At 54.2% G+C, this 26,549-nt stretch overlaps 2 protein-coding genes and 1 long non-coding RNA gene across 5 annotated transcripts; all 3 read right to left on the bottom strand.

Moving 5' to 3' along the window:
- Positions 1-196: 196 nt before the first annotated feature.
- LOC125342204 lies at positions 197-21,316 on the bottom strand. Its single transcript, XR_007209169.1, has 3 exons — positions 21,305-21,316; positions 20,744-20,750; positions 197-462 (listed from the first exon to the last, which is right to left on the bottom strand). It is a non-coding gene; the product is annotated as an uncharacterized LOC125342204 (long non-coding RNA).
- Rmnd5b (required for meiotic nuclear division 5 homolog B) lies at positions 603-11,636 on the bottom strand. Of its 3 annotated transcripts, none has more exons than XM_048334347.1 (10): positions 11,516-11,636; positions 7,693-7,870; positions 5,517-5,662; positions 5,256-5,396; positions 4,334-4,434; positions 4,003-4,169; positions 2,294-2,459; positions 1,407-1,509; positions 1,162-1,316; positions 603-1,080 (listed from the first exon to the last, which is right to left on the bottom strand). In XM_048334347.1, exons 2-10 carry the CDS (start codon positions 7,829-7,831, stop codon positions 1,017-1,019), a joined length of 1,182 nt encoding a protein of 393 aa, XP_048190304.1. In that variant the 5' UTR covers positions 7,832-7,870; positions 11,516-11,636; the 3' UTR covers positions 603-1,016. The 3 variants fall into 3 exon arrangements, with proteins under 3 accessions (XP_048190304.1, XP_048190305.1, XP_048190306.1); XM_048334348.1 differs by having other exon boundaries at positions 7,693-7,843; positions 11,516-11,595; XM_048334349.1 differs by lacking the exon at positions 11,516-11,636 and having other exon boundaries at positions 7,688-7,732.
- N4bp3 (NEDD4 binding protein 3) lies at positions 16,860-26,369 on the bottom strand. The gene is made up of 5 exons (XM_048334344.1): positions 26,147-26,369; positions 20,077-20,427; positions 19,362-19,880; positions 18,458-18,712; positions 16,860-18,320 (listed from the first exon to the last, which is right to left on the bottom strand). The coding sequence occupies exons 2-5, from the start codon at positions 20,395-20,397 to the stop codon at positions 17,793-17,795; spliced, it is 1,623 nt and encodes a 540-aa protein (XP_048190301.1). The 5' UTR covers positions 20,398-20,427; positions 26,147-26,369; the 3' UTR covers positions 16,860-17,792.
- Positions 26,370-26,549: the final 180 nt, after the last annotated feature.

Raw genomic sequence — 26,549 nt, 5'->3', positions numbered from 1 at the left:
GCAGCCCGAGTTCAAGCCCAACACTAACTGTGCTGCCACTGTGGCCCTTTCATCTCCCCCTCAGGAATAGAAGGAGGCTCTGAGATGAGGCAGCCGCACCCGAGCCCCCTTCACTCAGGTCTGCAGCCCCTGGGTCAGGACACTCCCATTCCCTTCCCCCAGGAGCCTTGTGCCCGATGGAAGCAATTTAGCCGTTCATAGTAAATTATAAACAGGGCTGAGAAGCTACAGGCAAGACCCAGGCTGTTCTGCTGAACACAATGGCCCTTCTCCAGATGTTCAGACCTAAGTTCCTTCCTGCTGTCAGAAGCCCCACCCGACTCAGCACACAACACACAGCTTCCATCCCATTACCTTTCCATGATCTCGTTTTACATGGATACATATGAAAGCATCTCCGATAGGGTCCCCCATTTCCCCCAACCAAGGGCCTAGGTGCTATCGTGGCTGGCCATGGCTTTGCTAGCAACAGCCTCCAGGCCCAATGGTGGCAGGCACCAGGCGTGAGTATGCATCATGGTTTGCCAGTGAAGCTCAAGGTGCCAAGGTAAGGAGAAGGGCTGTGACTCTATTTGCTTCAAGTTATAAAATGACAACATTGGTTCTAGTGTGGACTATTTACAGTAAGGGGGTGATACGTACAGATGGGGCTGTACAGAGGGGGAGGTAGGCCGCAGCTGCACACCCGAGGGCTGAGTGTATGGCAGTAAAAGACAGCTGCTGGCAGGCGTGGGAAAGTGTTGACAATGGCCAAGGACTTTGCGCCTCTGTTGGCTGCTGCGAAGTCAAGGGCAGAACCAGAAAGAGCAGAGCACAGAAGCCGGCATCTCCCTCCTTACAGCCAAGGAGCGGACTGCCCAGGGCAGGCTGCGGGTGCAGACTTGCAGGTGTCTGGCCCATATGGTAGTGCTTTGCTCCTCAGCCAGGTGCTCCGAAAGGGACCTGCTTGCCCTCCAAAACAGACCAGGGCTTGTGGGGCACAAACCCCTTCCAACGAAGTTCCTCGGAGGCAAAAATCAAAATATGATGCGCTTGCCATCGGCTGGGTTCTGTTCCATCGGGCAGTAGGGACACTTCAGCCTGCAAAGGGAGGACAACCATGAACATCTCGGCTGGTCAGCGGGAGAGGTGGGCCAAGATGGAGCCGGCAGGGGAACTTACTTCCCTCCGTTGATGAGCTTGTTGAGCGCATCTCGGGAGATGACGTGGCCGCAGATGAGCTTGATGGGGGGGTTGGAGTCTGACGTCTGCTGGCGGAGGATGGGGCAAGCGAACACCGAGTGGTACCAGCACTTCATACCCAGCTCGATCTCAATCTGGGGAGGACAGCAAAGGGGTGAGTCCCTCATCCACTGGCAGTCCTCCCCTGCTCGGCCTCCCACCACCTGTCCCCTCCCAGGCCTCACCGGCAGCTCATCCTTGTGGCTCCAGACCCCTGCACACTGCCTCTGCTCAATCACAGCTTTGATGTTCATCAGCACGGGCAGCGCCACACAGCCAGAGGCAAAGCTACGAACAGAGACCGAGGCTGCAAGAGCTGGAGCAGCATGGCACAGCACAGCCCAAGGGCTCTAAAGGGCAGGAAGTTCCCTGATTGCTGGTAAAGTCCTATGCATTCAGGTGGGGATTGAATTCTTGAGCCCCAAAAGCTGAAGCTCCAGGGGCAGAGATGAGCTCAGAACAGTGAACATCATCCTTGGGAGGAAGGCCGACGGTCAAGTAGAAGGGGCCCTGCTCCCTTTAGGGTTGTTGGTACACATGGTATAACTATCAACTTCATGCTAAGAAATGGGGAATGGGTGCTCTGTTCTCCAGATTTCACAGGAGGTAGAGAGCCTGCCGCCGGAACCTCAATAAGTACCCTAAAGTGCACAGAGCAGTCCCGTCCAGCAGTCACCCTGCCTCACAGCCAGCGCTGCCCAGGCTGGAAATGCCACTGTGACCCAAATCCACATACTATTGGGGGGAGGGGGGAGGAGTATGGCTCAGATCAGTCCGGAGACCCTTGCTTCTTAGGGCACGGCAGGTTAGCTCACATGAACCTCTACTTCCGTGTAAGACATAAATGGGATTGCTGGGAGGTGAGATTGGACGGACAGTACAGAAGACATCTAAGCTTTAATAGCTCAAAGTCCACATTACTCAGCCACTTCTGTCTCCCCTGACAGGAACTGGTAGCTGAGACAAGACCAGGAAGACCTGGATTAGCGGAGGGGCTCACAGTGTCTACCCGGAAAGCTCCTGGCACATGGCAAGGCCTCCTACTTGCAGAGGGGGCAGGAGGGGGCTGTACCTGACGCTGAGTGGGGACTCCACAGAAAGCCCCAGCAGGGAACACGCGTCCCGAGTGAAGGTCTCACAGATCTCCGCCCAGTGGCTGTTGTCCAGGAGGTGGCAGTAGGGTGACTTCTCCAGGCCCAGCCGCAGGTACACCAGGCTGCCCATCATCACCTGGATCTCTGCAAGGCAACCAGGGCAGGTGCTAGGGAGCACCCAAGCCCCATCCCCCTCCCCACGGGTGGCAGGGCAGAGCCAGCCCAAGGGGCCTGGCCTGACCAGGCTGCACAGGGGCTGAAATGCCCCCTGGCAGAGCTGAGTCCCTGAAATCCAGTGGGGAGGTCAAGTCTGCAAGTACGAGTCACTGCCAACATGGAGTCTGGTGGAAAGGGAGACTTTCCCTCGTCTCCAGCCTTCCAAATGCCTGGGGAGCAGGTAGGGGTCTGTTACACACACGTCCTCACCAACTGCAACTCAGCTCCCTTAATCACACATCCGGGTCTGGAGCTTTTGGGAGGCTGCACTAAAGTGGAAACTTGGAATTAGTGATTGAGGGTCAGGGGTAGAGCACTGACCTGGCATGTGTAAGGACTGGGGGGCTCCCTCCATCTCTACCAACACACACACACACACACACACACACACACACACACACACACACACACACACGCTGTTCTATTTATTTCTAAATAAAATTTTTATTTGTCCTGAGACAGGGTCTCAGTATGTTACCCAGGCTGGCCTCCGACTCCTAAACTCAAGCAATCCCCCTACCTCAGCCCAAGTAGCTGGGACTGCACTCGTGCACCATGACAGCCAGCTTTTGCTTAAAATTTAAAGCAGTAAGTATGAGTGAAGCTAATAAAAAGTAACAGCATGAGTTACTATGGTGAGCACCTCACAGGCAAGATAGAAGGAAACCTTAGCAAGAGGGAATGGGCTCAGGAAAGATGAGCTAGAGCTAAGAGAGTCTTAACAGGCAGGCAGAGCCCTTCAAGGCCAAGCAGTGGAAGGGGTTGGCATACTCTGCATCCATATGGGAAGAGGCATGAAAATGGTTTGGGAGCCAAAAGGTTTGGCAGAGGTGGATGGAGAACCTTGGCGTTGGGGTTGAAGGTGTGACTCAGTTGGCGGTGTGACTCAGTTGGCAGAGTGACAGCCAATGAGCAAAGAAAGCATCAGGTACTGAGTTCAAGTCTCAGTCTCACAAAAAAAGAAAGAAAACCATAGGGTTTTGGTTTTTTTTTGCCAGTCCTGGAGCTTGAACTCAGGGCCTGAGCCCTGTCCCTGGCTTCTTTTTGCCCAAGGCTGGCACTCTGCCACTTGAGTCACAGCGCCATTTCTAGCCTTTTCTATATATGTGGTGCTGAGGAATCGAACCTTGGCCTTTATATATTGGAGGCAAGCACTCTTGCCACTAGGCCACATTCCCAGCCCCCCTAGGGTTCTTTTTGTTTTTGAATAAAGCCTTGCTTACATTGCCCAAACAGGCCTCCTATTATGGTTCTCCTGCCTCAACCTCCCAAGTACTAGGGACTACAGGCACATACTACCATGCTAGCACTTAAGTGTTTTGGCTTCAACTTCACCCAGGAGGTAGAGGGCTGAAAGAGTCATCGAGGTACTTGAGTAGCAGAGCCCCACGTGGGCACAGGGACCGGGGCTGCATCCAGACATGGGCTGAACTGGGCAGCACACACACAGCCTGGTACCCTGGGCACTCACCCCGCTGGTGCAGCTGAGCGAAGGGCTGGAAGTGCCGGGCGTAGCTGAGGGCCTCCAGCTGCTTCTCGGGGCCACCTGCCAGGAGGCGGATGAAGTGCAGCCGCCGCAGCTTGAACTCCAGGGAGCTATTGAGCTCCAGCAGGCGCTGCCTGTGGGAGACTGCCCATCTGGAAGAAAGGGCCAGTTTAGTGCGTGCTGGTGCTGTGGAGGGCCCCTCCCAGGGAAGGTTCCAAAAGCCTGTGAGCGGCCTGTGGCGGGGCTGGAAGCCTAGGGGCAGGCCCTGGGCCCTGGGGGTGGGAGGGCAGCTGCTGGCCCCCTCCTGGCTTCTTACTCCAGTGCCGGCCCCAGGTCCTGTTCATGAAGAGCTTCCAGGATTCGGTTCAGTTCTAGGAAGGGCTGCTTGAAATCCAAGTCCACATTCAGCGTTGATTCCTGTGGAAAGAGGGTTTCCCAACTTTTGTTACGCACACAATAAGAAGTCATCTACCGAGGACTGGCTGGGGAGGGGAGGCAGGTTTGCAGGAGGTGCTGACTGGCGCTCCCTCCCTGCCATGGCTGGTGTCTCTGTGATCATTTCTATTCTGGGGACACCAGCCGGTTTCTGGGAGTGCCCCAGCTCATCCCACAATGCAGATGGCAGAGCTCACCCCTGGGAGGACTGGACAGCCCTGGGGCTTGGCACTGGATGGCCTGCAGAGAAAACCATTTCTTTTCAGTTCTTGTTCAACACAGGCAAAGTCTCCTTTACGTTCACTGCCAGTGTGTTTAACGCGTAACCAGTGCTACTTTATCACTCATTAATATCAAGCTTGGCTTGGCATGCTGGCCAGAAACTCACTCTAGAAATCGCTGACTTTGCTATTTGTCATGTGTATATTTTTAGAGCTACTTTCCATTTTTATGGCGGGGGGGGGGAACTGGTTTCCTTTTTAAAATAAGTGTACAGAGAGAGAGAGAGAGAGTGGCAGAGAGTGGCTGGAAATGTGGCTTAGTGGTAGAGTGCTTGCCTATCATGTATAAAGCCCTGGGTTCGATTCCTCAATACCACCCAAACAGAAAAAGCTGGGAGTGGTGCTGTGGCTCAAGTGGTAGAGTGCTAGCCTTGAGCAAAAGAAGCTCAGACAGAGTGTCCAGGCCCTGAGTTCAAGCCCCAGGACTAGCAGAGATTGGCATTAGAGAGAAGGCTGTCCAGTAGGAAGCAGGCCCACCCAACAGGCCCCCTCCCAGGGTCCTGCCCCTCCTGGTATACGTGCCTGGCACAGCTCCTCCGCCACGCTGAGCATGCCCTGCTGGTACAAGTGCTCCACAATGGCCATCTGCAGGATTTGCTGCTGCTTCTCCCGCGAGTCCCACACGGCATCCGAGACTACACCGCAAATCTCAGAGTCAAAGTTCTGACGAGGAGAGACAAGGCCCTGTGACTTGGGCGCTCACCCTTGCTCTCCCACCAGGCCCAGTGCACACTCACGGCAGAGTGCTCCCACCCTCCGGCCTGGGGCCACCCATGTGCTCACCCTGTCAATGGCTTTGCCCACTCGGGACACGCTGCTATGAATATCCTTGTGGTCTGAAGCCAGTTTCTGCACGGTGTCTTTGATCTTCCGGCAACACTGGGACATCACAAGGGAGAGGGTGGCAGAGAGAGGGGTCCCCTGGAGTGCTGCAGAGAAACAGAGACGGCTGAACACCTGCTTCTGCAGCAGACCGTGTCTGACTCCTCTCCTAATACCAGCCTGGCAGCCCCGGAAGCACCCCGGATGCCACAGGGAAATCCCTAGCTGCTATGCCAGGACCTGCCACTTTTTAACGGCATGACTTGGGAGCTGGCCAAGGCAGTCTCTTAGGGACTTCTTTCCTCATCTGTAAAATCACACATTGCTATGAGTGAAGACCACTGGGCACTTGCTGTGGGCTACACACCTCATTGATTCATAGACTGTATTCCTACCTCGCATTCTCTATGTTTACAAGTTAGACATGCTTTACATAGAACCCCAGTACATCTATTCTGAGACAGATGAAAATATATGCCCACACAGAAGGTTGTACATAAATATTCTTAACAGCATCATTCCCAAAAGATAGGAACAACTCAAATGTTCATTCACCACTCATGGGATAGATAAGATTCAGCTAAAAAAGGCATGAAGTACTGAAACATACTACAATGGGACAAACCTAGAAAGCACAATTCTGGGCGGGGGATGTTGCTCAGTGACACAGCATTTGCCTAGCATGCTCCAAACCCTGGGTTCAAGCCACAGCATGACAAAAACAAGCAGACAGCAAAACACCATACTACTACTAATAATAATAGCCAGAAGCTAAGGAAGCCCATGTATTGTGATTATTTATAGGAAGAGTCCAGAAGATGTAAATGCATAGAGAAAATAGTTAAAAAGTTGCCAAAGGCTGAAGTCAAGGAGGAAAGGAGTCTTCATGGGTTGGATATGTTTTTGAGAGTGATTGAAAAATGTTCTGAAATTAAACAGTAATCATGATTGGACAACTCTACAAATACAGTTTAGATCACTGAGTTGTACACTTTCAAAATGTAAGTTGATGCCAGACACTGGTGCTCAAGCCTATCATCCTAGCCACTCAGGAGGCTGAGATCTAAAGACCACAGTTCAAAGCCAGCCCCAGCAGGAAAGTCTGTAAGGCTCTTATCTCCAATTAGCCACCCCAAAGGCAGAAGTAGAGCGGTGGCTCAAAGCGGTAGAGTGCCACCCTTGAGCAAAAGAGCTCAGCGACGGTGCCTAATTCCAGAGTCCAAGCCCCACAACCAATCAAAAAAAAAAAAAAAAAAAGGTTAACGAATGACCAGAACAAAAACACAGGGATCAGTGGTTCTTTCTGGTTAACTCTAAGACAAGTTGGACATAAAAATAAAATACAGTGCAGGCTGTGGCACCCAGGCCTGTGATTCCAGCACTTAGGAGACTCGGGTAGAAGGATTGGGAGTTCAAGACCAGACTGAGCTACACAGTGAAGGAGACAGCTGCAATTTACTTTCAAGTGCTCAATAATAAAAATACCTAAGGGAATGACAAAGCAAACACGCCAGCATAGCTGGTGGACCAGTAAAGGGTATATATTAGTTTTGTTTCATTTTTGCAGTACAGACAATCATATGTTCAAGCAAACAATCTAGCACTGTGCTACATCCCCATCCTTTGGGGGCGGGATGGGGGGGTGGTGACAGAGTCTCACTATGTAGCCCAAGATGGCCTCATACCAACAATCCTATCTCCATCATCCAGACTGCTGAGATTACAGGTAAGCTAGAATATACAGGTACCTGCTACTATGCCTGGCTTGTATGAGTTCCTTCAATGACTCTTGGAATTTCCCCATAAATTTGAGATTACCTTAAAGACTCTTAAGAGTTAAAAACAGAAAAGTAGGAGCTCGGTGGTAGCATATTGGAGGTCCTGGGCTTGATTCCCCAAAACCATTAAAAAAATATTTAAAAAGTAAATTTAAAACAAAAGGGAAATGATTCCAAGTAGATTACGAATTTCCTGGGGCTTTTTGAAAGAGGTGAGAATGGCAACATCTCCACTTCCAGGAGGCCTAGGGATCAACGTCCTAAGTAACCATCATGCTGCCGAGACCCTGCCCCAAGCAGCCCCGGCCCTCCCTGTCCACAGTGGGGCTGGTGCCGGCTCCCAGGGGGTGGACCCTCACCTGCACTGGCCAGCTCAGCGCGTAGCTGGCCCACGTAGTGCAGCAGCTCCTCCAGGCTCTGCTCGCAGTGCTGTCCATAGCTGAGGAACTTCTGCAGGACCTTGTCCAGTTCTCTCTCCACACATGCGCACTGTTCCATGGCGGCCTCTGCCTGGAAGGGGTGAGTCGGGTCAAGCCCCTGTGAACAGGTGGCATTGCGAGAGGACTCCCATTTCTTTCTTTTTTTAAAAAATTGTTATTGTAAAGGTGATGTACAGAGGTAATAAGTCAGGTAATGAATACAGCAAAATGAACTCCAAGAGAAGGAAACAGGAGGATTTTATTGTTGTCGTTATGTTTAAAATACTAGGTGAACTTCCTTTGGCATATGCCATGTGGTCACTGTATATGATTTTGGTACACTAGATATTGTATATATGCTTACCTGAACTAGGGAAGGGAAAGAAAAATGAGGGAGGGTGTAATAAATATGACAAGAAATGTACTCACGGGCTGGGGATATGGCCTAGTGGAAAGAGTGCTTGCCTCGTATACATTAAGTCTTGGGTTCAATTCCCCAGCATCACATATATAGAAAACGGCCAGAAGTGGCGCTGTGGCTCAAATGGCAGAGTGCTAGCCTTGAGCAAAAAGAAGCCAGGGACAGTGTTCAGGCCTGAGTCCAAGCCCCCAGGACTGGCAAAAAAAGAAAAAAGAAAAAAAAGAAATGTACTTACTACATTATGTAACTGTACCCCCTCTGTACATCACCTTGTCAATAAAATTTAATTTTAAAAAATCAAAACAAAAAAATAGTTATTGTAAAGGTGATGTACAAAGGGGTTACAGTTACATAAGTCAGGTAATGATACAGTTCTTTTTGAACAGTGTTACTTTTCCCTAGCTTACTCCCATTTATTTCAATTCATCTCACCTTCCCCACAGCCTATCAATACAAACAAATTTGCTTGCCACAGTGTATCTGTCCACAGCTTCCCTCCAACCTCAATGGGGTGTTTAAGGATGCAGGCTAGGACAGACATGTTTATATTAAGACCGAGAAAAGGACTATTTGCAATTCTGTCCTGTTACCTTTGTCTAGCTCTCCTTTTAACCAGAAGAGAACAAGCCCCATAGGAGCCACATGACTAGTTTCAACCATACTCTGCCTACACACAGTCATAGCTATGTGTTCGCACATATTCCATTGGTGGAAGTTCGTTTCAATGTAACACAGTCACATAATAAAGGCAGGCTGGGGCTGGGGATATGGCCTAGTGGCAAGAGTGCTTGTCTTGTATACATGAAGCCCCTGGGTTCGATTCCTCAGCACCACATATATAGAAAAGGCCAGAAGTGGCGCTGTGGCTCAAGTGGCAGAGTGATAGCCTTGAGCAAAAAGAAGCCAGGGACAGTGCTCAGGCCCTGAGTCCAAGCCCCACGACTGGCAAAAAAAAAAACAAAGAAAAGAAAAACACTATGAGATGGGTATGGCTATTAGACCCAAAATGCAGCTGAGAAAATGACAGGGAACAAGTAAATAGGTTGCCCACGGTCCTGCAGCTGGAAGTGGAGAAGTGGGAACCAAGAGGGTGGACCGGGCCTGGCTCTGAACTCTGAAGTGCTTGCCCCAGGCACTACACCTCACAGAACTCTCAACCAGCCCTACAGGCCACAAACTCATTAGAGAAGAAAGCAGCAAATACCTGTGGCTAAGTTCAAGTCCAAGTACCAGCACACACACACACACACACACACACACACACACACAAATTCATACACGAAGTATACGTAAGATATATTCTGTATGTATGTATGTAGTTCATATTATGATATATAATGTATATAACACATCATACATATGGTATATATTGTAGGAGGTTATATAGACATAGATAATACAGGAGGTTATTTCTTCAGCATTCAGATTGAGCCATCCTGTCCAAATGGATCCCCACCCCCCCGACCCTGACAGACTCATGATTAATACCCATGGTGATTGGTCCTAAGTTTCTGCAATGCCTCCCATGTACACAAACCATCCACCAGGGTGATCCTTCCTGAGCACACATCAGACCCTGTCACCCCTTTGTTCAAGACTGCCACGCCTTGCCTGCCAACCACGCTGCCCTATGCAACCACACTCACTTTCTTTGCACAAGCTGTAGATGCCCCAGTACCCTAGGCACTTCTATTCTCTGAACCCTGAATATGAGCTTCAGTGTAATCACCAGCTCCTCATAAAGCCCCTTTCTGCCTCACAAACCTGTCCCTAGGGCTACACACACACTGGGCCCTCCCCTTGGCTGCGCAGTGACAGGCTGTTCCCAGGGCTCCCCCATAGCCCCGTGAACTGCTCAAGGCCAGGAGACTGGTCTGTCCTCCCACTCCCGTCAGTGCCCGGTCCAGGCCCTGGCTGATTAGGGGTACTCAGGAAGCATGCACAGATTTTTTTTTTGGGGGGGGGCCTGGGCTCAAAATGTTGTAGTGAGCAAGAAGAGACATAACACCAAGGCAGGAACAAGGTGATCCTCGCAAATCTTCAACATGAAAGAGAAGCTATGCAAATCAGGGAAGAGGTCCCCATCGCCTCACACAGAATTGACAGCCACCACTAACCTAATGTTTTTGTAATTGTTCATTTTTCTCTCTCCTTCTCCGGTTTTTTGCGTTTTGTTTTTGGTGCCAGTACTAGGGCTTAAGCTTGGGACTTCTTGTTCTCCCTTGACTTCTTTTCATTCAAGGCTGGTTCTCTACTGCTTAGCCACATTGGCAGTTCTGGCCTTTTCCTAGTTAACTGGAGATAAGTCTCAGGTTTGTCTGCCTAGGCTGGCTGCAAACCCAGATTGTCATATCCCACCCTCCTCGGTGGCTAGGATCACAGGAATGAGCCACTGGCACGGACCCACTGACCTAATTCTGATGCGTTGGCAGTCTCCACCCCTATCCATTCTCTACGTATCATTACTTGGCCAAAAGCAATAGATATTGTATTTAGAAAAAATTCGCACTCCTTTCTATGGCCAACAACTCTATGCAAACAAACCCCAACTATCTCTCCAACCTCTTCTCTAACCGCTGTATTCCCCCTCTCTTGCCATACTCCAGTCACATTGGCCTTCTTTCTGTTTCTTGCCCAGTTCCGGTGTGTGTGTTTGTTTGGTGTTTTTGTTTTTGTTTTGTTTTGTTTTTTGGCCTCAGGGCCTTTGCATTGCCTCTGCCCTCAGCCTGGAACACTGCTTTCCTCATATCTTCCTATGACTGGCTCCTTCCAATTAAATATGACAAATGTCATTTACGCCTAGAAGCTCCCGTAGGCCACGGTATGTAATGCTGCCCTACCCTCAACCCAGTCACCCTGTCATAGGGTCCAGTTCCTTCTCTTGATTGAGGGTGCCTTCCGATTTGAAGTTTCAAATCTTCCTTTTTCTCACAAGATCAAAGTGGCAGATGGAAAAAAAAAAAAAAAAGTCCCCACGTGCCCTGGTCACAACGTGCAAGTGAATGTCAAACTCCGACTCATTCTTCCAAAGTCCCTGCTCAAATGCCCAGCTGGGACCTCCCACACCCCACCGGCACAGGTTACCTGGCCCCTGGGACCTAGCCCGGGACGTTAGCCGGAGCGACAGCACCACGGGAAGCAGCTTTTGGAGGGCGGGGCCCGGGTCCGACGACCCGTGGGGTGCCCGCACCCGGGCCGGGGCCCACGCCTGCAAAGAGAACAAGCCCAAGGACGGACCGGTTTAGGGGCGTAGTAGGGAGAGAGGAAGGGGGCTTCTGGGGAAGGCCCGGGCCCGGGGACCCAGCCATACTGCCCGCACCCCACGGCAGCCGCGACCCTCACCTTCGCCTCGGGCCGCCCCGCCCTCGGCCTGCACCTCCTGGCCGCGGAGCCCGCCGGCTCTCACCTGGTCCGTCAGCCAGCCGTGCCCGACTTCCGGCGCCGCTGTCATCGGAAGCGGAAGACGCAGCGGTTGCGCCTTTCAGCCGGACTCGCCCATTCTCAGCTTCGTAGAGGGGTGGGCCGTCCGGTGCGTCCGCGGCTTCCCCCAGGCGCCAAATGGAATCGCCCAAAGGGGCGTGGCGGACAGCAGAGCCCCGCCTCCTGCGTCCATGGCCACGCCCTCGTGGCGCCCAGTGGACCAATCCCTGCGGCCCCGCCCTGAGCCAGGCAGGCGGTGGGAATCTGTCCGACTCCGGGCTCTTCCCCCACGGCCACCTGGCTGGGGGCTGCCAAGTCCACAACTTTCCGTTCTCAATTCAAATTAGACTGGTTCAGTGGAGGAGGGCTTGTCTAGCTGGTGGCCGCCAGGCCCTGCTATCCTGGGCAACGCAAACATAAAAAATAATAACCTGAAAAATCCTAAATAGCACTACATAGGTTCCCCCCCCCCCATGTAAACGTTTAAAAGTTCTCATTTTTGTCCTTGCTGGTCCCCTAAGTCCAGACCTTAATTGTGTCCACTACATATTCAATGGAAGAATTAGAACCTGCAGGAGTGGAGCCGGATAGGAAGGGCAGCCACTGCCCTGCTACCCACCATATGGGCAGGTATTAAACTCCTAAAATGGGGTACGGGTTGCCTATCTGCCCAACAAACAGGAAAAATACAAACCTAGGAAAGGACTGAATTTAGGATCCAACCTCTTTTTTTTTCTTTTTCTTTTTTTGTTGTTGTTTACTGGTACTGAGGCTTGAATTCATGGCCTCCAGTTCTCCCTGACATTTTTGCTTTTTTTTTTTTTTTTTTTTTTTTGGCCAGTCTTGGGTGTCCCCAGAGCCTCTCTGCTCAAGTCTAGTGCTCTACCACTTGAGCCACAGTGACACTTCTGGCTTTTTCTGAGGAGTTTATTGGAGATAGAGTCTCACAGACTTTCCTGTCTGGGCTGGCTTCGAACCACCATCTCCAGATCTCAATCTCCTGAGTGGCTAAGATTATAGGTGTGATGTCTATCCATTCTCTCTTTATGTTGGAGGGAAGAGACAGAGACGCCCCCCAACACTCCCGACTTCAAAGACTTAGACAAGAAACAACCCCAAAAGAAAGGTCTAGGGATGGGAATATAGCCTAGTGGTAGAGTGCTTGCCTGGCATACATGAAGCCCTGGGTTCAATTCCTCAGCACCACATACACAGAAAAAGCCAGAAGTGGTGCTGAGTGAGGCTCAAGTGGTAGAGTGCTCGCCTTGAACACAAAGAAACCAGGGACAGTGCTCAGGACTGGCAAAAAAAAAAAAGAAAAAAGAAAAAGAAAGGTGTATTTTGCTGACTTGTTGCTTTCTCCCTTTTCAGCCTCACCCCAGGCCATTCAACGCCCCCCCTCCCCACCTTGGAACTTTTCATACCGCCTCCACTCCACTTCTTCCCTGCCTCCCCTACCCTTGCACAATCCTATTTTCTTTGCGGCACTTGCACAACCCAGCTTTGTTTTCTTTCCAACCTCTATTTGAAATTATGTGTTTATTTGTTGGTTCAGTCTTCTAGCCCCTTAATTCTGCTTCCCCTATGTTTAGCATAAAAGCTCCTTTGCAGAGAGGGCTTTTGTCTTCACTGCTGGAACACAGTAGGTGCACAGAGATGCTGAGCCACCTCCTCCTCATAGGAAAGAGGAAATCCGGCTCAAAAACATTGTGACACCTGGCAGGGAAGAGGACCAGGGCAGCGCAGAGCCGGAGAGCATCCTGCTGATGCCTGGCGTGCACCTGGGTGGTCCTGGCTGCCACAGCTGGGGAGGAAGCTGTGGGGGCGAAGAGTTGAAGGATTCTTACTCATGGCTGAGGGCCCAGCCAGAGCTGACAGGACCTCACAGGCTTAAGAAACCGCCCCAGGCGGCCCCACTTCCTCTCCAGGGCCCTGGTCTCTCACCGCCAGCCAAGCAGTGAGCAAAGCCCCTTGAACCTTGACTTCGGGCCAGTTCACCTTTGTCTTTTGTTTCCCCACTGTGTGACTGTCCTTGCGTTCCGCTCTTCACTGTCAAGCTCAGTTTTATCACAAGCTTGGTTTAGTCAGTCCTTGCTCATTGGGATTTTGGTTTTGTGTGTGTGAAGGTGTTGGAGCTTGACCTGGGTGCTGTCCCTCACTCAGCTTTTTCACTGAAGGCTGGCGCTCAAACATTTGAGCCACAGTTTCACTGCTAGCTTTTTCCTGGTTAATTGGACATCAGAGACTCAAAGACTTTCCTGCCTGGGCTGGCTTCAAAGCATGATCCTCAGATCTCGGCCTCCTGAGTAGCTAGGGTCACAGGCGTGAGCCATTGGGGCCCTGTGAGGAAAAGTTTTAAAAGATTCTTATGCTCCAGACAAGTTCTTCTTCTTTCTTCCCCATGCCCTGCTGACTTGTCTCCATATCAGTCTATCTCAGCTCTTGTGGATTCTCTTTTTCATTTCCTGCTTGGTCCTGACCACCATCTCGAATATTCTCCATGTGTGGAGGCGCGGTGCTCTTAGCACAGGGACAGACAGGCCCTGGGGAAGCCGACCCCCTTGGCTTCTCACCAGACCCTCAGTACATCTCCATGCAGGGAAAGCCACTCCCTGGCTCTGGAGCCCCCATACTTGGCACAGACCTGGCATGGAACGGTGCCTATCAAAGGCCAACTTAAGACACTTTACTGCCCACTCACTTTGCAGCTATCCAAATTGGGGAGAGGGCAAGTCTGGTGAACCCTGTGTCTACCTCCCCTAGTGCCTTTGGGGCTGAAGCCAGATCAGGCAAGGCCCACAGCCTAGTGGCGGCAGAGGCAATGGAACTATTACAGTGGCGGCAGAAAGAGCTGAAGGCATAGGGGGCTGCAGGCAGAGTGGGAGAAGGAAGAGAGAGTTCAGGGAATTTCTGGGAGAGGCAAGGAGCACCAGGGCCCTGCCCAGGAGAGCTGCAGCAGACTTCCCTACCTCCCTGACAAGGTCAGGACCTGCTGAAGCCCTCACCCTCCAGTGGCAATGCCTGGCCTCTCTGTACCTGCTTCTTCTTGTAGGTCTTTGGTTCAAGCCAGGACGGCATGGCAGATGAGGGATGGAGGGCTGGGGGGCTGCTGAGGTCACTGACACCACAAGGGGGCACCACTGTCGGGGACCTTGGAGGCCTCATGACAGGCTAGTGTCCAAAGATTGACTGGAAGGTCTGAGTGAACAGGAGGGGTTAGAGCCAGAGAGAACAGTACAGTGTTGAGGGTTTGCCGTACTTCTGCACAGAACTGCCTACCCAGGGCCAGGTGTCAGCCAGGAGACCATAGGGGAAGGCGGAGCCTGAGGGAAGCTAAGGGCAGGAGGGAGGACTTGGCACAAACAGTAACCACTGTGACACCTGTGACCAGCTGGCCCCAGAGCCACCCAGCTTGCTTGGTGACCAAGGAACTGGTTTGCCCAGCACAGACGAGCTAACCAGGATCTGGTTCTCTGAGGCGCCCTCCCCCCTATATCTGGGCCTGGCCCTGGTTTCTGGCATGACTGCCAAGTTTTGGTACCGCCCACCCACTCCCCGCTGGCTGTACTGGCCGGCCCAGCTCCCTAATTGCTGGGTGGGGAGCTGTTCTGCAGAGCTGGTATACCAAAAGGTGGGCCCCAGCCACTGGGAGGCACGTGGGTACCCCGCCTGACCAGTTCCCAGCTGTGGTGAGTGATGTAGGACTCAGGCCAGCACCTCGGCTTCAGTTATGGGAGGATGTCTGAGGGTCCAAAGGCCCACAGACTAGGATTTGAAGGGGCCCATGGAATGGCAGTGGGGAGCAGAGTTTGTGGGGACTGGCTTGCGAAGGCAGACACTTCCCTCTTCCCTCCTCTGACCAGGTGAGGGGCTAGGTGGGGTCTTCTGGAGGCACCGGATCTATCCAAGTATGGGTCTTGCTCAGGTGTGGGACTGTTGGGAAGAGATGGGGAGAGGGAGGGACAGGAAGCTGTCTTTCTAGCCTCCAACCCTAGAGTCCTAAACACACCCCCTTAGACACACCCACCACCCCCAAGCACTTGTCTACACACCCCTGCCATTCACCCAGCCATAAACAAAGCAGACAACTCACACCCCTCTCTCCTCCCGAAGAAAAGGAGGGACAAGTCAGCTTCTGTGCCAGAGCCCTCCAATGGCCATGCCCACCCCAGCTCCCGCTGGCTGGGCCTAAGGGACTGCCTGGCTTGGCCTGACCAAAGGACCGCTGGAGGGAGCAACCTAGGGCTCCGTGGAGCACTTCTAAGAAGGCCTGAGTGGTCCTAAGGAAGGGACTAGAGAGATGGTTATGGTCTTCCCTGAAGTTCATCCAGTGCCCCCCAAACCCACAGCAATCCAATACAGGTGCCTAGCACACAACCAATGTATGGCAACCTTTCCAACGATGCATCTGTAATGAAAAGCAAGACTTTGTGTCTAGAAATGAGGGAATTGGTTGGGAGATTAAGGAAAGATTAGAGTTCAAAGACTGCTGGGGCTACATAGGAAGGCACTATAGAAGAAAGAATAATTTAAAAACAAAACAAAAAACAGGGAAAGCCAGGCACTGGTGGCTCACCTCCGTAATCCCAGCTATCCAGGTGGCTGAGATCTGAAGACCAGGGTTCAAAAACACACCAGGCCGAAAAGTCCATGAGATTCTTACTTCCAATTAACTACTCAAAAGCCAGATGTGGAGCAGTGGCTCAAGTGGTAGAGTGGCAGTCTTGAGCAAAAAAAAAGCTCAAGGACAGTGCTCGGACTACTGGCACATGCACGTGTGTGTGTGTGTGTGCACACACATGGTCACGCCCCACCCCCACGGGAGACAGAGAGGCGGAGACATCACGTGCATTGGGCCAGCAACACAGGAAGGGAGCATAAGTTTTGAAGGACTTGAGACCAATTTTAGCTGAGAGAAGGCGTCAAAGAGGGCTGACAGTTGTATGGTTGGAGACATGACAGGGGTGAGGAGTGAGGAACCGCTTCTCCCCAGAAGAGAATGTTCTGGAATGAAATTTACATCACCTCTCACTTTTGCTTAAAAATACCCATAGCCCGGCTGGGAATATGGCTTAGCAGTAGAGTGTTTGCCTTGCATGCATGAAGCCCTGCGTTCGATTCCTCAGCACCACATAAACAGAAAAAGCCAGAAGTGCTGCTGTGGCTCAAGTGGTAGAGTGCTAGCCTTGAGCAAAAAAAGAAGCCAGGGACAGTGCTCAAGCCCTGAGTTCAAGCCCCAAGACTGGCAAAAAAAAAAAAAATACCCATAGCCCTCCATACAAGTGAGAAAATGTTTCATTCCTCTTGCTCTGGTGGGAACCCTTTACCAAATGACCCATACACAAACTTTCCTCACAGATCTTCCTTCAGGTAGACGGGAGGTGAGCTCCAGAAAGGGTGGAGCCCCACAGAAGCCTCTGGATGCTCCAGGGCAAACTGTGTTGGGCTGGCCCCAAACCTGGCACGGAGCCTGCTACACTTGAGCTCAATTTCCCGCCAATAAACACTTCAAGTCCTTGAAATACCTTGATTGACATGTCATTTCATTCTCCTGCAGTTCCCTAGTATTTAATGTTCCTTCTGAAAATTTCACTGATACTACAGAAGAAAAGAATTCCAGCCCACCCGGCATCTTCAGAATGGGGTAGCACTAGAGAGAGAGGAGTAAGAATCCTCCGCTCTCAACACATGATGGGCAGCTGCAGACAAGCAACAACCACCGTGATGGCAACCCTGGAAGCAGCTACCGCCCAAGTTGGCTTGTTTGAGGCCCTAACGTTATCACCCACGGTCTCCTCGTAGAAAATGTGCTTTTATTCTGGAGGAGGCCAATGTCCCCACCCCAGGCTCCTTCAATCAAGGCAGGCCTCAGCCAAGGGCTGTAACCCCCCTCTCCCATGCCTGCCCTTCTGCATCGGGCAGGGGCTCCAGACTCCAACCTCCTTCACTGGGCCACACCCACTCTGGGGAGCAGGGCTGGGTCCTGCCTGGGTGCTCCTCTCTGCCAGGAGGGCCTTACCCTGGCTCCTGTAGCTGGCACCCTATCCAGCCCACCGCCCACTGGATCCCTCCTCTCCTCTCCTCGCTCCTCTCCTAGCTGGCCTCGGCAGATTCTGCCCCAGACTGGTATTAGGGAGGAGCCTGGCGTCTCCAGGCTATCTTCTGACAGTACATCTGATGTCTGCTCACTCTGCTAGCCTCAAATCTTGGAGGACTCCAGGCGAGGGCTCCAGGGTGTAGGAGGCTCCCGCAGCAAGCGCAGCTCCTGCTCTAGCGCCTGGTTCCGGCGGTACATGTCCATGTAGCCTCCCTGGATCTCTCGCTGGTAGCGCAGCACCCGCTCCTTCTCCTCCTGCCAAGTCCGCCGCTCCTGCTCAAAGCGCAGCGCCTGCTCCTGGCCCCGGAGCCGCTCCTGGAGGAGCTCTGCGCGCAGCTGCTCCGCACCATCTCGGGCCTCGCTGCCTCCAGCCTCCCCCAGGAGCCCCCTGCTCTTGCAGTCATCGGTCTCACAGCTGCCTGGGGCTTCCTCCCGAGGGGCCTGCTCCTGAAGACTGCGCACAGCCTCCCGCAGCTGGGCCAGCTCGGCATCCTGAGCCTGGGTTTGGGCCCGGCTGCTCCGAAGTTGTGTCTTCAGACTGAAGATCTCAGCCAACTTCTGTGCCAGCTCCGCCTGGGCTTCCCGCAGCTGCTGCTTCAGGAGACTAATCTCAGCCGTCTTCTGGCAGACCTGGGGGTGGGGGAAGCGCAGCATGGATGCACGTGGGCCAAGGAAAAAGCAGGGTGTAGGGTGCAGGCTGGGGGCTTGGGGTGGGCGGAAGATGGACGGGGGGGGCACTGGGACAGGAGTTCTGATGGGTCTCCTACCTCCCATCGAGCTTCCTCTTCTGGTCGGGTACTGGGGTCAGTCTCTGGCACAGGGCCAGCAGGCCGAGACTCAGGGGCCAGGCCTTGCTGAGCCCGTAGCTCCTTGCGCAGGCGCCGTTGCTCCTGCTGGGCCATAAACAGCTGTAGCTGGAGGTTGCGTTCACTGCGCTCAGCTTTCTGGGACACCTCGTGCAGCCTTTCCACATATAGGCGCTTTAGCTCGGACAACCACAGCCGATGTCGTTCCTCTAGTACCTGTGGGGGGGGGGGGGAAGGCATGGGATGGGGCCAGTGCAGCCATGGCAGATATCCAGACAAAGGCCCATCGCTGGATGCTACAGGCTCCACCATCCCACAGATCACCACCCTAATGACGCAGCCACCACTGGTCTCATTAACCACCAGACCCAGAACACCCCAGCCACACATACCCCTCAAATGGGGATGCCCTCCAAACACTCCCCCTCCTTCCTGCACAGCTCTCAGGCAAGGACTACCCGTGACACAGCTTCCTTGCCATCTGGGATGTGGAGAGAGAAGGGTAGGCGTTCCCTTGCTTTTATTGGGACGGTCCTGGGACTTGAAATCAGGAGCAGGGCACTGTCTCTGAGCTTTTTCCCTCAAGGCCAGTGCTCCACCACTTGAGCCACAGCTCCACTTCTGGTTTGGAGATTGTTAATTGGAGATAGGAGTCTCAAGGACTTTCTTTCCCCAGCTAGCTCTGAACACTGACAGGATCAGATCTCGGTGTCTGGAGTAGTTCAGATTACAGGCTTGAGCCACCAGGACCCAGTGACATCCCCCTATTCCTTTGTGCAGAGCCATATTAGTCAAGCTGACAGGGGGAAATCCCTGTCTAGCCAAATCCCAATACCAAGAGACCCCAGGGCAGGGGATTCCTCACCTGTGAGAAGGGGTTACAGCCATTCTGGTCACCGAGGTCCCTCTTGAGCTCCTCACAGGCCGTAGGCAGCACAGCTACCTCCTCAGCAGTGGGGCAGGAGAACTCGTAGGGGGGTGGTGGCTCAGGCAGACAGCTCAGCACAGCCAGCGGCCCAGCCTCCTTGGGGCTCCTCGAGGCTCGATCCAGGGAGCCCCCAAGGTGGTTGATGTGGCCAAGGGAGGAACTAAAGGGACTGGGGCCAGTGCCAGGACTTCGGCCAAAGCTGCCCCCGCTGGAGGAGTCAGACAGGCTGGGCTCTGGCTCGGGGCCCCCCTCATCGAGGCTGAGGGCATGGAGCAGCTGCGCACGGGCCTGGCTGGCACGGGGCCCTGGGCTTAGGGGTGGGTGACAGGCCAGTGTGTGCAAGCTGCCATTGCTGCGCCACAGCTTCTGGCCCTTGTGGGCAGCCAGGCTCTGCATGGACAGGAAGCCTTTCCCGGTGCCCGCGGCAGGCTTGAAGACTGAAGGGCGAATTCGGCACTGGCAGAGAGACGGGGTGGGGGGGGGGGCAGGTGTGAGTGAGGGGTTGTTGTTGGGCCAGCCTGTGGCAGGCTGTCCACACCTCAGTCTCTGCCCTATCCTCACCCCATCCCAGCCAGTATGAGGGTCCCCAAAGAGGGCCACACCTCCCCACCCCCAACATCCCCCAGATAAAGGTCCAGGGGCAGAGGCATACCTTGTCAAACCGACCCCGCTCCGGCAGCGAAGTCTTGCTGAAGTCACCAGCCCGAGAATGTTCCCGGTAATAGAGGGTGGCATAATCGGCAGGCTCATTTCTTGGTGCCCGCTTGGGGGTCTTGCTGTCCTTCTTGGGGAGGTGCAGGTAACTGAGGAGTTCACGCTGACCCAATCCCTTCCGAAGGAGCCCATCTGGCTGGCGTGAACCCCGGGACCCGGCAAGTGCTGCCCGAAGCTCTTCGGGGGTGAAGTCCTGCCGTTCCAACAGGCTGCCCACGCTTCCCATGGCAATGCCAGCTGGGCCTGAGGCTGTGGCCATGAAGTTTCAACAGGGCACAGGCAGCTGCTTCTGGGAATCAAGAGTCTCCATTAGCCTCAGTAGCCTTCCTGAATGCCCTCAACCAAGCCCTTGATGGCTCCTGTCAGGCCCCAGAGAGGCGGCTGTGGGCAGAGGCCCTGGGTGCCAGAGAGGTTGGCAAGAGAAAGACATACAGGCCAGGCTTCTGTGCCACACGCCTCTAATCCTAGCTACTCAGGAGGCTGAGATCCGAGGATCACAGTTCAAAGCCAACCCTGGCAGAAAGTCTCCACGATCCTGAACTCCAATGAACCACCAAAAAAGCCAGAAGTGGTAGGCTTTGAGCAAAACGGCTCAGGGACAGCACCCAGGCTCTAAGTTCAAACCCCAGTAGCAGCACAAGATAAAAATTAAATAAATAAAGGAATACAGCCCCTAAAGCCACCTGCCTGTCAAACACACTACTGAATTGGCTTCAATCTTAGACGGAAAGGAGCTCCAGCTAGTGGCCATGGTGGGGAGGGTAGGTCCTCAAGCAGCAGGATGGCGGGGGGGGGGGGGGGGGGGGGCGAGGAGGGGGGCAGGCCTCCAGGCCTAGACTAGCAAAGGGCTACCATGGACAGACTCAGATTCTATCTGCCCTTTCTCCCTCTTCCATCAGCTTCCTCACCAAATGTGTGGGGCAAGGAGGAACGAAAGAACTTTATTATTCTTTCCTCTTCCTTCAGGACCTACTCCAGGGAAACACATGGCTTGTGTGGGGTGGAGGTGGGGGTGGGCTACAGTGGGAGGGACACAAACAGGAAGGGCCCAAGAGGAGGAAGGATGGTGATACAAACAGGAAAGGCCCAATGGGAGGAACAATGGCCCCGGTTTCCTGAACAGGTGTTCAGGTCTGGGTAGTAGTGGGAGGGAGTGGGGAAAGGACAAGCCCATTGCTCACCAGCCTTTGCATACTGCTATTAAACCAAAGCCTTCCTGCTATTAAACCAAAGCCTTCCAACAGCAGGGTGGGCCTCAAATCCCAGCCAGTGGCGGGGTTAATCAGTGTGTGACCTTGGCCAAGCCCCTCGCTTCTGGGAGCCTGGCTGTTAGAAAGGTAATGATAGTGCTTATCACTGGCGATGAAGTGGTAAGATAATTCCAGGCCTGGCCAGGGCAGGTTTCCTCACACCATGGGACCAGACTTAGAGACTGTCTCCCTTCACAGAGCTGGGACCCACACTCTGGAAGGCAGGGGCTGGACCCTAGAGTCACTGATTCATGTGTCCTGCCCCACCCTGTGCCCAGCATACAGTAGGTATAAACTACACGCAGTGAATACTACCCTTTCTGCCTCTCTCCCACCCACACACGCCTCCCATTTCCCCGAGCAGATGCCGGGCAGTCAGTGAGGCTGCATCTGGGTGTCCTCCACCCATCCAATAAGCTTCCCGGACACCCACTCCCACCCCCACACAATGGCCGTTAGGAGGCTGGGTCTTCCTCAACCATTTCCAGGTTTTGTGTTGGCGAAAGACAAAGCTTCCCTCGAGGGGTGAGTGAGCCTGGTCCTCCACCCCAGCTCTACAGCCCTCAACTGCACCCTGGGCCAATATCATAACCTTCCAACGCTCCCTCAGGTTACTTCCTTACACCTCAAGACAGGGAGGCAAGTTGTGAGTTTGAACAACCCAGCTGAGCCCCTTGTGAACAGTCAAACCCTGTAAGGAATGCAGATACTGGGCCCCTGACAAACACAGACACTTCTTAGGGGATTTCACTATTTAGTCCTATACCATAATACCACCCCTTCCTCTGTGTGTATCCGTGTGTGTGTGTGTGTGTGTGTATTTGCATGTGTGCCCCAGTACTAGGGCTTGAACTCAGGGCCTAGGTACTGTCCCTTAGCTTTTCCACTCAAGCTAGTGCTCTACCACTTGAGCCACAACTCCACTTCCAGCTTTTTGGTGCTTACTTGGAAATAAGAGTCCCATGGACTATCCTGACTCAACTGGCTTCAAGCTGTGGCCATCAGATCTCACCCTCTTGTTTCATTCATTTATTTATTTCCAGTCCTGGGACTTGAACTCAGGGCCTGGGCACTGCCCCTGAGCTTCTTTGCTCAAGGCTAGCACTTGGCCACTTAAGCCACAGCATCACTTGTGGCTTTTTCTATCTATGTGGTGCTGAGGAATCAAGCCCAGGGCTTCATGCATGCTAGGCAAGCACTCTAGCACTAAGCCACCTTCCCAGGCAGATCTCAGCCCCTTGAGTAGCTAGGATCACAGGCATGAGCCACCAGCACCCAGCAATACTGCCCCCATTTCCTGGAGATCAGAAAGATGAGATGACTGAGCCCTGGGCTACAGCAATGGAGAGGGTAAAGACGCCAAGGAATCCAAACTACAGTTATTAAATGTGTAGCAGGGCCCAAATGTCACTCACAGCCAAAAAGAACTGGAACTGAGTGATCCTTCCTCCCCATCTGACACCTCCTTGCGGTGACAAGCCGGCCCACCAAGACAGCACTGTATGGTAAAAGTACACTGATCTGTCACTGCTGGGCTCTGGATAGTCAGCCCCCCTTCTCTGTGGAGACCCACCCCAGACACTAACAGCCTTCTTTAATAGGGTGACTATGACAAGAGAGACTGCAGAGGTGAAAAGGTTTGTGAACCATTGAGTCCTGTGTGGCCAGAAGGGCGGGGGCAGCGGCAGTGACGCTAGGTCTGCTCACCTCACCACAAACACACTGTGTCAGCCTCCTCTGGGCAGACATGCACTTCAGGATACCAAGAGAAGCAACCGCAAGGAGGGCACTGGTGGCTCAAGCCTATAGTCCTAGCTGCTCAGGAGGCTGAGGTTTGAGGATCATGGTTCCAAGCCAGCCGGGGCAGGAAAGTCTGTGAGACTCTTATCTCTGACTATTCAGAAACGGGGCTGTGGCTCACGTGGTAGTGAGCTAGCCTTGAGCAAAAGAAGCTTAGGGACAGTACTCAGGTCCTGAGTTCATGCTCCAGGACTAGCATGCACGCGCACACACACACACACACACACACACACACAGAGAGCCTGAAGTACAGCTGTGCCTCAAGTGTTGGAGCGCCAGCCTTGAATGAAAAAGCCAAGCAAGGGTGCAAGACCCTGAGTTTAAGCCCCAGTTTGGGGGAGGTGGTGAACAAGGGGGGGGGGTGCCACGAGAAGAGTGGAAAGAGAGAAAGATAAGAGAGAGAGGCCCAACAACATATGACCATATAGCCTGCACAAGGTCACCCCCAGTCCCTCCTAGGCAACCCCTCAGGCTGCATTATCAGCTTTCCCCACAAGGCTGAGGCCCCCCCCCCCCCCCCACACCAGCTTCTCTAGGAAGCTGTCCCAGACCTAGGTCTCAGTCAGGGGACAATCCTTTTTTAAAGAACCCATTCCACCTCCACCCCTCCCCCAACACACACATACATTCCTTCCTTCTGTTGCCTGGAAGCCTAAGACTGGAGATTGCCTGCTCAGACCCGGGCAGCAGAGCACACAGGGCTGCAAAGGATTTGGTGCTGCGCAGCCTCCAAGGGACTCCACAGAACAGAAAGACAGCAGAGCGGAGCGCATGGGCTTTCTCTGAGGGCCTGGGCGGCTCTCCTCACAGCAGGCTACCTGCCCTGGGCCCCAGAGCTCAGCACTGATGTGAAAACCCACAATCACTCAGCTGGGGAGGTTTGGGGCAGCCATATTCTCCACATGCCCCAGCTGGCCCCAACAGGGCCCCTTCACTAACCCCGAGATGAGCCAGCAGCACTGAGAGCCCCAAACACAGAGGGGGCATCTCTTCTGGAACAACTCTTGGTAGAAATAGGAAAATGGGGCTGCCCTGGCCACCAAGCAGAGAAAAAATCTGTGCACCTGTTCCCTGTACAGATTTGAATCCTCCTCCGATGGGAGTTCTGTCATCTCTCTGGGTGCTGGTGGCTCACGCCTGTAATCCTAGCGACTGAGGAGACTGAGATCTGAGAAAACAAGTTCAAAGCCAGGCAGGGCAGGAAAATCTATGAGACTCATCTCTAATTAACCACCAAAAAGCCAGAAGTGGAGTTGTGGTTTAAGAGGCAGAGGACCCGCCTTGAAGCAAAAGACCTAAGGGACACTGCCCAGGCCCTGAATTTAAGCCCCTGGGGCCCATTGGCCTCAGGGGAGTGTCCTGCCACCTGCTAGAGGATCAGGCCTGCTAAGGGGTGTGACTGCAGCTGCCCCAGAGGAATGAGACTGGAATGTCCCAGGCTCCAAATGGGGGGCGGTGGGTGACTACAGGGAGGAGGAAGAAGCGGGCATGCCCTGGCTGCAGGAGACTCTGGAGGAGACGTGGTCTAGGGGCTAACCTGTGCAGGAGTGGTCTTGGCACCACTGTGTGACGATGGCACGGAACTCCCGTTCTCAGCCCTTGCCCTTCAGGATCTGTCTCAAAATCTCTCTCTCTTACACACACACACACACACACACACACACACACACACACACACCATCAACAGATCTATCTAGGCAGGGCCATAATGACCCTCAGTCCATTTTACAAATAGGGAAACTGAGGCCTCGAATGGGGAAGCCATGTTGTTCAAGACCCCCTATAGAGGCGTGATCTCTCTAGTCTCAGATCAGAAGGTGTCTCTACTTGCACAAGGCTGTCCCAGCTAGGGGTCACCTTCCCAGGACACATAATGCTGTTGCATGTAGCCTGCCCAGCCCCCTCCCCCCAAGACTGCTTCCCAAGGACGTTTGCAGCCAGGCTGGTATGAATGGAGTGGAAGTTATCTCTCAGCCTGGGATTCCTCCCCCTGCCCTTGGGGGTCAGGAGGAAATAGTGGAAGCTTGGCTGTTGCAGGACTCTTCAGCGCTAAAGGCGGTGGCGGGAGCTGGCTGGCCGCGTTCATTCAGTCTGGCACATACACACCCACACGCAGCCAGTAGGCAAAGGAGCCCTGCCTGGGAGGGCTGGGAGGAGCTGATCACCCGGACCCAGGAGGGCCTCCCGGTTCACCTCCCTCCCTCCGAAGAAGACAGACTGACAGGCCCGAGCTGTTCCTTGGGGAGGAGAGGGGGGTCCAGTCTTCTTTCTTGATACACCCAAGAGCCTAGCTCCCACCTGGTCCTGGACTGACCAAAGGCTACGTACGACCAGGGCTGGCACAGGGTACCTGCCATCCTGTCACCCAATCCGCAGGTCCACAGCTGCGAGCTGGGAGAGAGCAGAGGGGCTGGGGCACAACACTAAGAAAAATTCAAGGGAGGGTATCCTGAGGCGCAGGGTCAGGGGAGAGATCTCCCCAGGAAGGTGAAGACGAGGTCAGCATCCCCACGGGGCTGCCACGATCCCGAGAAGGCGGGTAGAGGTGGCCGGGATCCTCCAGGAGCTCCAGGGGGGCGGGGTGGGAAGGGCGCATCGGTCCCCCGCCCCTCCCCGGGGCCAAGCCCTGCGGCTGGGCCGAGGTCAGACTCCGAAGCCAAGGGCACCAGTCCCACCTGGCCGAGGCTCCCCGGGGGGTAACCGACCCGGGCGACGCTCCCAGGAAAGCCAAGGAGAGACGATCGATCGGTCCCCACTCTGTGGCAGAGCCTCAGTGCCCGGGAAACGGGGGGCGGGGGGTGGGGGGTAAACACCTGGGCGCACCCTGCCACCCCCGCCCATCTCTCAGCCCCGATCCTCGGCTGGCTGGCACGGGGGCTGCACAGCCTGTCCAAGGGCGCCCGGAGCACGCGAGCTCGGGAAGCAGCGCCCCCCCGGCCCGTGGCGCGCCCCACTCACCATGCTGACGCCGCGCTCGCCGGCCGGCTCGGCGCTCGGTCCGCGCCCCTCGCGCGCTCCGGGTCCCCGGCGCGGGTTCGAACCCTCCTCCACGGCGCCCGCTCGGGCCGGGACTGCGAGATCGCGGTGGCCAGGCACGGGGGAAACCGCGGGCGGGCGGGAGAGCGCCGGAGCCGGATTGGCGAGGAAGGGACGCGCTCGGCGGCACTGGTCTTAGAGGAGGAGGAGGGAAAACCCGGCCTGACTCACCCCGGGCGCCGGGAGCCCAGAGCTCGGCCTGGCCCAGCCCCCGGATGTGGGGGGCGGGGACGGGGGGGGGACAACCCCCGCCCACCCCGCGAACCAACCGGACCCCGCCCCGAGTCTCCGCCTGCAGCCGATCTCCATCCTCCGGAGCGCGCGC

Source organism: Perognathus longimembris, chromosome 25 (genome assembly GCF_023159225.1).
Source record: "Perognathus longimembris pacificus isolate PPM17 chromosome 25, ASM2315922v1, whole genome shotgun sequence".
NCBI classification, from domain to species: domain Eukaryota; kingdom Metazoa; phylum Chordata; class Mammalia; order Rodentia; family Heteromyidae; genus Perognathus; species Perognathus longimembris.
The sequence above is the reverse complement of the archived record's forward strand: the minus strand, read 5'-3'. Positions and strand labels throughout refer to the sequence as shown.

What these genes read in the sequence shown, in the direction of transcription:
- Rmnd5b (XM_048334347.1), bottom strand. Translation starts at nt 7,831, where the DNA reads ATGGAACAGTGCGCATGTGTGGAGAGAGAACTGGACAAGGTCCTGCAG. An exon ending in TGGCGGAGGAGCTGTGCCAG is followed by an intron (nt 4,435 to 5,255) that starts GCACGTATACCA and finishes CTCTTTCCACAG; the next exon opens with GAATCAACGCTGAATGTGGA. An exon ending in GAGTCCCCACTCAGCGTCAG is followed by an intron (nt 1,510 to 2,293) that starts GTACAGCCCCCT and finishes CTCTGTTCGTAG; the next exon opens with CTTTGCCTCTGGCTGTGTGG.
- N4bp3 (XM_048334344.1), bottom strand. Translation starts at nt 20,397, where the DNA reads ATGGCCACAGCCTCAGGCCCAGCTGGCATTGCCATGGGAAGCGTGGGC. An exon ending in AGCGGGGTCGGTTTGACAAG is followed by an intron (nt 19,881 to 20,076) that starts GTATGCCTCTGC and finishes TCTCTCTGCCAG; the next exon opens with TGCCGAATTCGCCCTTCAGT. An exon ending in AAGAGGAAGCTCGATGGGAG is followed by an intron (nt 18,321 to 18,457) that starts GTAGGAGACCCA and finishes CCCCACCCCCAG; the next exon opens with GTCTGCCAGAAGACGGCTGA.